General features: G+C 44.2%; 1 protein-coding gene across 2 annotated transcripts in view; it reads right to left on the reverse strand.

Annotated features, from left to right (window-relative positions):
* Window positions 1–9,436, reverse strand: part of SMC6 (structural maintenance of chromosomes 6) — a 33,198-nt gene that overhangs the window by 23,620 nt on the left and 142 nt on the right. Inside the window, exons 1-3 of one of the 2 annotated variants that reach the window (XM_039385480.1) lie at window positions 8,891–9,364; window positions 5,970–6,126; window positions 1,624–1,772 (exon numbers count right to left, since the gene is read on the reverse strand). In XM_039385480.1, coding sequence (XP_039241414.1) covers window positions 1,624–1,767 — 144 coding nt within the window. In that variant the 5' untranslated portion in view covers window positions 1,768–1,772; window positions 5,970–6,126; window positions 8,891–9,364. Of the gene's footprint in view, window positions 1–1,623; window positions 1,773–5,969; window positions 6,127–8,890; window positions 9,365–9,436 lie in introns of those variants that run through there. The other variant, XM_039385481.1, reaches the window with a different exon arrangement.

Genomic DNA, 9,436 nt, shown 5'->3' on the forward strand with positions numbered 1-9,436 from the left:
TGACAAACTGACCACAGGTCCCACTCCCCCATCCCCTGTGCTGCTGGGGGGGAGGACGGAGAGAAAATCAGGAGTGAAGCTGAGCCCAGGAAAAAGGGAGGGATGAAGGAAGGGAAGGTGTTTTAAGATTTCGGTTTATTTCTCATTATCTCTCAAATCCTAAATTGGTAATAAATTCAGTTAATTTTCCCAAGTGGAATCTCTTTTGCCTGTGACAGTAACTGGTGAGTGATCTCTCCCTGCCCTTATCTCAACCATGAGCCTTTCGTTATATTTTCTCTCCCCTGCCCATGTGAGGAGGGCAGTGACAGAGCAGCTTTGGTGCACACTTGGTGTCTCCAGGGTCAACCCATCACAGAAGCCTGGTCTGGTGTCTGAAATGTTTCCTAATGTGCAGTCTAAACACACAGAACAGGATAATACACAAGACAGTATTTTCAATTTCAGAAATTATTTTTTAAAATTCCTCCATGTCCTAGTTAGAACAGCTGGGACCAATTCATCACTGGATGGGTGTAACCCAAAACTGTATATTCTATAGCCTTCCATGCCATTTCCCAGAAACTGGTATCAACAGACTATTTACACCCTCTGCCCAGAGCAGCCTGACTCCTCAGGCTATAAACTAGGTGTTAAGAGGCCTGTGAGATAGGAAGATGTTCCTGTCCTCACACCCTTTTATGGAATTCCCCGCTCTGAGGGAAGGACTGAGCATTCCTGCCTGAACTGGAGAATATATAAACTTGGAGTTTTGGAACCTTTTTACCACTCGTGGGATCCAGAGGAAGACTGCAGCTCACCGCTCTCAACCAGACTGCAGACCACCACTCTCGATTGGACTGCAACCCCCACTTCTTTCAACCGGACTGCAATCACCACTCTTGTCCAGACTGCAACAGCACTCTCACCAACAGGTTTTCCCCTCTCATTTTCCGTTGGACTCAGGGGGCCCAACGAACACCACTCTGTTCATGCCCCAGGTGCTGGGTTATATAATTGGGTTTTGTGGGTTAAAACCAATTGTTTGTCTGTATAATCGTACTTATTGTATTATTTTATTAAATTGTTATTCTGACTTATAATCTCTCTTTTGAGTTGAGTTCATTTCCCCTGCTGGTTTACCTTTAAACCAGCACACTCCATCAAATTTTAATTTGACCACTAACAGAAAAGCAGAAAAAATAGTATTCCTGTTTTCAAGTTTCATTTCCATCAAAATTCGCATTTCAAACACTAGATTTTTTTAGACATTTGAAAGTGTCAGCTATCCAAAACAAACAAGTATTTGGTGCTTCTTTTAGTAAATAATTAGTTTTAAATATTTTCTATGCTGTTACTACAAACATAAACAAAATATATCATGGTTCTACAAAAATCCATTTCCTTTATTTGATTACTTGACAACTTCAGTAGTATTCATTCCGTAAAACCAGAATATTGTTATTTTATGATCAACTGTTATAACTAGATGACCTAAAAGAAATAAGGTAAGAACGAACATCACACACAGTACCTCTAGTTTCATTTATATTTGTTCTACTGAAGCCTACATCCAAGATATTTATTTAAACAAGCACAACGTTTTCTTCTACCTTCACCCCTACGACCTTTTAAACAACTTACCAACTGTGAGGACGCATTACCGTCAGCGGATGACTCTAAATTTTCTTCTTCATTAGACTCATCACTATGTTCGTCTATGTATTCTAGTCTCCGCCTTTTCTGGGATCCAGGCTTTGAAATACTTTCCTCCTTTCTCTTACCCATGAGTGCTGAAAAATGAAAGTAATGAAATATTGTAGGTTTCAGTCTTCTAGATGAAAACATATCCACAGGTGATAGCACAGACATACCAATTTATTTAATTTGATAAAAGAAATACTAAGATCATAGCAAACATTGCACAAATACTTTTTCAGAACTGAAATATTGGTAATTTAAGCCTAAGTGTACTATGAAAGAGTTGCATGAGAACAAAAGAAACACAGCTTCATAATTCTAATCAAGCTGAATTTGTTGATTAACAGTAAAATCAACCTTAACTCTGTTTTCCTTGGTACATTAGTCTTTGGAATATTTGCTAGAATTGTTTTTGGTTAGCAATGGAGTTGAGGATCAGGTGGTAAAAAAAACTAACATAGTGTGATCAGCAGCATCAATGCAGATATGATTAAAGTAAGCTGCACAACTAAAAAGAAAATGTATTAATTATTTGTGGTTGACAAAAGCCTAGACAATTTATATGCGGAACACACAGGAGTAGAATAAAGGAAAATTCAGACTCATAACATTGTTCCTGTGCTGTTTCTTACATACGAGGCAGTGTAGTGTGATCACAGTAAACAGAATGCTGTTATTCTCCTAATGAAGGATAATAGTTCTCTCTCTATAGAGAACATATGCATATATTTCCTCTAAAAAAATCAGTAAATAACACACAGACTTCCAGCACTAGTAGGACTGGTCTGAAATGAATTTTGCAAAAGTAACAAGCTTTACTAAAGTCATATAAAACTGAAAAAGGCATTAGGATTAATCAAAATCTCACATTCTCTGTAACTTTAAGATTACGGCACTGTTTTTATTCCCCTAAAAGTACATATTACATTTTTCATGTAGAGTCCTGGAGTCCCAAAGGCCTATACAAAATATGGAAGTTGACATACTTGCCCAAAGTAGAAGCAAGGTCCTGTTTACACAAAGGCAATGCATGGTCTTTTTACTTGTTAGTAGTTTAGTCAGCTACTGCTCATCATCCAAAACAGGCTAAAATTCAAATCATTTGCATAGTTTTCCAACATCAAAACTTTTCTGAAATGGAGTTATGCTCTCCTACTCAACTCTGTACTAAAATTTTGTCTAGAGCTCCCTTCTAAGAAAGACAGCAACTAACTTTAATGCACATCACCAGTCTGAGCAAAATTCAGATGCATTAAATGTAATTAACATTCACTGTCGTGGGTTTCTGTGGCTGGTTTTTTTTTGGTAGCTGGGGGGGAGCTATATGGGGTGATTTCTGTTAGAAGCTGCTAAAAGTTCCCCCCCCCCCCCCCCCCGTGAAGCCAATGAAAGCTGGCTATAGGAGGGACTTCCTGCTGTTGGCCAAGGGAGAGCCAATTGTTGCGCCTCTGTGACAACTTATTTAAGGACAAAAGTTTGTTGCACAGAAGAAATTGGAGCCAGGGGGGTTGCTGACGGAAGCCCCTGGGCCCCCAGCTCGGGGCAGGAACAGCGCTGGAGTTGAGCCGGCCTGGGCCGGGGCAGTGGCCACAGCCTGAGCCACATGGCACCTGGCCCACGGCAGGCACAGCGACAGAGCCGAGCTGGGCCGGGCCAGCCCCACTGGCAGGCACTGCCCCCACTCCCATCCTGGCCGAGCCAGGACAGGCTGGGACGGCTCCGCCGTGTTGCAGCCGAGCCCACGCGGGAACAAGTAGATGCATGAAGGACTGTTACCCTCGTGGGAGGCCCAGGATGGAGCGAGGTCCCTCGGAAAATCTGTGGCCCGTGGAGAGAGGAGCCCGCACCGGAGCAGGTTATTCCCAGGTAGGACTCAACTCATGGCTCTGTGGGGGACCCACATGAGTGCAACTCATCTGTTAAATACTGCATCCTATGAAAAAACATCGGGGTGCAGAGACCCCCTGCACCCCAAGGAGGAAGCTTTGGGACAGCAGATACCTGCTTTGGGACAGCAGATATGGAAGACCTGCGGCCCAGGAGGGGTGGACCCATGTTGGAGAGGTCCATCGAGGACTGCTTCCCGTGGGAGGGACCCCACAGAACAGGGAAAGGACTCAGAGCTTTGGCCCCTCTGTAGCCCGTGGTGAAGACCATGGTGAAGCAGGCAGTCCCCTTGCAGTCCATGGAAGAGTGACCCACAAGACAGCAGACTTGGAAGATCTGTTGCCTTACGGGAGGAGGGAGAACATGGAAGGAAGGAGGGGTGATTGGAAAGTGTGTTTAAGACTGTTTTATTTCTCACTCTTTAGCTCTTATCCTGTTAGTAATAAATTTTAGTACCATCCTCATGTTGAGTTTTGTTTTGCCTGTGTGACTTCTCCCAGCTCTTAGTGATTTTAGCAGGTGCCTAGAATATGGCCAGGGTCAACCCACGACTTATAGAAAGATCACTGTGGCCTAAGAGTAGGCTGCTTATTTATAAAAATAAATAAAAATATTTTTTTTTAAAAATTGAGTGGGGTGCATGAAAGAATGACCAGCATTAGAGATATTGCATGCCATGTCATGGTTTGAGACCAAATTGGCTGTGTGGAGACTAAACACACTGACGGCTTAGAGGCCAGAACACTCCTAGTCATGGATACATGTGACGAAAACAAGAGAGCGCTTCCTTGTCCCACAGGACAGATGAGGTGATCCAGGAGAGAAGACATGCAGGTATAACAGTTCCTAACATGATCTCCTGCCTCCTGGAGGGAGATGACATGGTCTGTGAGAAAGCAGGATGGATCAGCACAGTGGGTCCAGCTGTGCCATGCACAGCCTTGGGATCCCATGAGGCCCCCTTGTTAAAGCCCTGAGGCCCTCCCAGAGCTTCTCAGTGGGTCTTGCTCTACATTCTCTCTTTAAATGTTTTAAGATTAGTAACTTGGAGAATCTACAGAGAAATTAGTGAAATGAAGACTGTTGAATTACAACTTTAGTCATAAGAACTAGTGCTGCAACGGAGAGGTGTAAGATCCCAAGGCTCATCCTATGAGTTCATTGAATGGGTTTTACTTTGAAAATATACAAGGCTCCAAAAATCTGCTCGCTGGACTTATTAAAAGGGTCTTCAGTTCTTTTAATACCTCAAGAACAAGCACACAGGAGAAGACACTGCACACATTTCTCAGGAGGTCAAATAACACACTTTTACTGGCAAACTTTAGAAAATAAGGGAACTTGGTAAAGGTTTAAAGGGCAATATTGAACCAAAATAAAGCATTCCACAAAGCATTGACTTAGCACATGCTAACACGCACAACTTAGCAAAATCCAACCCATCCAGCTTTAAGTTACCCAAATATCAAGGAGATTAGGAGAAGAAAAAAAGAAAGAGAAGAAGAGAAAATTACTGCTACCACCCCAGATGCAGCACAGATCCAGCTACCAGGAGATGGCAGGGCTGTGACCACATGAGGGCCACATGGTGTTGATTTTATCTGCTTTGGCCCCTTGTGGCCACACCCTCCAGGCAGGACTTCTGGCCCACTGGCCACTCTGGGGCTCCAGGGTGGGGTGTGGGCAGTGCTCCCGGTGTCCAGTGACAGACAGCTGCTCTGGGGCTGCCCAAGGAGGCTCCAAGGGGCTGGAGTACGGAACAAGGCACTATTCCACCTTCATGAAATTCAACCTGTCTCTCCCCATACACACACATATAAGTTCATCCAAGCCAATAACTAATATAATAATCCAGTGTCTCATAAGAGGAGCAGTCTTTCTTCCCCCTCCCTCTACTGATTCTGTCCCATCCCCCGAAGTTCAAGTAGCTCTTTATGCAACAAATAATAAATCATCTCAAGGCTCTGATTCTACTGAAAATTAATGCAAGAAAAAACTTTTTTCTTTTTACATTATGCAAGTTCCCCAACCTTTTCACCATGCAGATCTGTATGGTTGGGTTATTGTGGAGAAAGAGATGCTTCTCTGAGTAGTTCACTTGTGTCAGCTTAATGCTCTGATTTTAACTGACAGGAGGTCAGACAGTTCACACTACCAAGCATCACATACTAGAGCATATATTACAAGAAACACAACAGACATTAAAATTTGCTACTCTATTATTTTGCTACTACTAATAATAATTATGTTATTGTTGTTATTATTAGTAGTAGTTCATGAATTAGTTCATAAATAATAATTTCATGAAGTATTTACAGCTAAATTGTCATATCCATTTTATGTTATGAAGATTAATACCACACATAGAAATCAAAGAAAAAACACACTTCATGATTACATACCTTTTGCTATGCTACTTTCGGTTTACTACATAAACATGCCTTCATGCATAAATAATAAAGACCAGGAAACAGTCCCTTCTACGCTCTTGGCATATATCCATCATCCAAATATGAAGACAAACATTCAGTCAGTCTGCTGTTCCATCGAACTCTTTCTCTAAAAAGAAGGGAAAACACAAGCTTTAAATGTTGCAATTAATAATGTCCAAGCTAAAGATCAGGGCTATCAGTTCCATTGCTATACTATTTGAACATTTAAGGAAAAGAGAGCATGAGAGTGCAAAACAGAACAACATGACCAAGAAAACTCACTCATGTAGTCTAACTGTGAGGAAGGCAAAAGACAGAACAATCTGCACCCCAAAGTTTTCGAAGAGTTAGTACTGCAAACAAAACTTAACTGGAACTGCAGGCAAAAAGTAGCCTCAGAAATTATGACAAATGTCAGTGGATATTTGGTAGGCTCTGGAAGGTACTCCAGAGCACCTTCCTGGAGTATAAAAAAAACAAAAGGAATGAGGAAACTGACTGCAGCAACAAGGAATCCACTAGTAAGATTCTAAAAGAAACAAAGCTTAAAAGGCAAAGGAAGAAATAATCAACATTTAAAAAAATAAAAACATAGAAAATGACACACATATTTGAATTTTATCTTCATGTCATCTTGATATTTTTGGCAGAAAAGGTTCATTTTTTTGACATTAACTACTCCCAAAACCCTTGCAGCAAGACACCCCTAATTTTCTTCATTAAGTTTTTAATTGAAAAAATAGTTGCCTTCAGTCTCAGCACCACTTACCATAACTCTAACAACAGTTTAGAAATAACTACACAAGGCAAAGGAAAAGCAGCTGATCCAATCTATCTGAAAGTTATTAAAGTGTGCAATATTATATTGGAAACAACTGAACTGGCAAAAATGTACACCAGTACATTTTAAGACACATAATACAATAATGGGAAGCCAACAATGGATACTATTGACAAATGTTAACAGAAGGTGTTTTTAAACCAGGCATCATATTTAAAAACTGAAATATAAATTCATGTTATATTGCAATATAAAGTAAGGTATGTTAATGGAAATGTGATGACAGTCATGAACATTATTAATTCAAACAAGAATCCAACAGTTATTCAGAAAGACAAATCAAAAGTACTGATTTAATGAAAAAATGAGCTTGTCCTTAGTTAGGACAACTGAGACCAGTTCATCATGGTATGGGTGTAACCCAAAACTGTGTATTCTATAGCCTTCCATGCCATTTCCCAGAAACTGTTGTCAACAGACTATTCGCATCCTCTGCCCATAGAGCCTGACTCCTCAGGCTATAAACTAGGTGTTAAGAGGCCTGTGAGATAGGAGGATGCTCTTGTCCTCACACCCTTTGTGGAACTCCCCGCCCTGAGGGAAGTACTGAACATTCCTGCCTGAACTGGAGGATATATAATCTTGGAGTCTTGGAACATTTTTAACCACTCTGTGGGATCCAGAGAAAGACTGCAGCTCATCGCTCTCAACCAGACTTAGACCACCACCCTCAACTGGACTGCAATCACCACTTTTGACCAGACTGCAACCACTCTCCCACCAGCAGGTTTTTCCCCTCTCCCTTTACTTTGGACTCAAGCGGGGCCCAAGGAACACCACGTTGTTCATGCCCCAGGGTACTGGGTTATACATTTGGGTTTTGTGGGATAAGACCAATTGTTTGTTTGTATGATTGTATTTACTGTATTATTTTAGTAAATTGTTATTCTGACTTATAATCTCTCCTTTGAGTTGAGTTCATTTCCCCTGCTGGTTAACTCTAAACCAGCACAGAGCTTTACTATCATGGAATGTAAGAGCATAGGAATAAAAACTGGACCTATAACTGGGAACAAATAAGGGCAAGACAGATCCAATTATAAAAACAAAGGATTGCTACAAAATATTACAAGCAATTGTTGTGCATATAATGAGAGTTGGCAAAATAGAGGTAGAGCAAAGACATCATAGCAGACCTACTGCAGGATGAACACAAGATACGGGAGGAAGCAAAAGGCGGAAGAAGAGGAAGAAAATATCTGTGGTCTTTAGCTGATGTATAGCACCAGCATTTGTTTAACAGTCACAAAGATAAAATGATTACAAATTAGCAGTTAATAATTATGAAGGAAGTACAACACTATCTGTTGAACTTAAAGGCAGATGTTTCAGAGGGCTGAAGTCAGAAGCCCAGAATCATGAACAACAGTGGGGTGCTGTTCATTTTTGAGGACTGTCCAAGTCAGGTGTCCCATGTTAGGCTACGTGTTTTTGACATTCATGACACCTCTCCTAATGTATTTGCAGCCAGTCCATAAGAAGCCTGTACCATCCCATCAGACGCTGGAAAAACATTGCCTGACACACAGAATCACAGAAGGGGTAAGGTGGAAGGGACCACAAGTGGGTCTTCTGGCCCAACCTCCCTGCTTAAGCAGGGTCATCCTAGACCACATTACACAGGACTGGACGAGGGAGATTCCACAACCTCTCTGGCCAATCTGTTCCAGTACTCAGTCACTTCCACAGTAACGAAAGCGAAACTTCCCGCGCATCAGTTTCTGCCCATTGCCTCTTATCCTATCGCTGGGCATCACTGAGCAGAGCCTGGCTCCGTCCCCTTGGCACCGCCCCCAGATATTTACAGACATTGATGAGGTCCCCTCTCAATCGCCTCGAGGCTGAACTGGCCCAACTCCCTCAGCCCTTCCTCCTAAGAGATGCTCTAGTCCCCCAGTCACCCTCGTTGCCCTCCGCTGGACCCTCTCCAGGAGCTCCATGTCCCTCTTGCATTGAGGAGCCCAGAACAGCACTGCGGCACAGAGAGCAGCTCTGCCTTCTCTGTGGGGAGCCAAAAGAGGGGGCAGAAATCCCGGAAGCCCACGATTACCTATTGCTTTTCCCAACACCGCAGGACCTGGCAGGATCCCCGCACCCGCGGGGTCCCTTGGCGGCTGGAACACCCGGGCGGCGCCGCTCCCGCTCCTCACCCGCTTCCCGCCGGCACGGGCGGGCACCCGGGGGGGAGCCCTGACGGCCCCGAGGGGAGCCCTGACGGCCCCGGGGGGGGAGCCGTCACGGCCCGGGGGGGAGCCGTCACGGCCCGGGGGGATCCCTCACGCCCGGCGGGGCGGCCGCGCTGGCAGCGGGTGACAAACAGCAGCTCCGACCCCGAACTGGTCCCGCAGAGCCACCTGCGACACTCGCCCCGGCGCCGTGCCGAGGGCACTGGGACAAGCGGGAAGTAGCCGCCGCCGCCTCTACGCTGTGGCTGCCCGGCCGCCCTCCCTCCCTCACGGCCCTTCCAAAGGGCGGGAGTGCGCCCGGTCACCGCCCGCCAGGACCCTCTCCCCGCACGGGTCACCCTCTCCGCCCCTCCTCTCTCTCCTCCCTTCGCCTCCCCTCGCCTGCTCCGCGCCGCGCGGGCGGGGCCGTT

The sequence above is a fragment of the Pipra filicauda genome, unplaced genomic scaffold (genome assembly GCF_003945595.2).
Source record: "Pipra filicauda isolate LSUMZ 115617 unplaced genomic scaffold, ASM394559v2 scaffold412_size1447426_pilon, whole genome shotgun sequence".
NCBI classification, from domain to species: Eukaryota; Metazoa; Chordata; class Aves; order Passeriformes; family Pipridae; genus Pipra; species Pipra filicauda.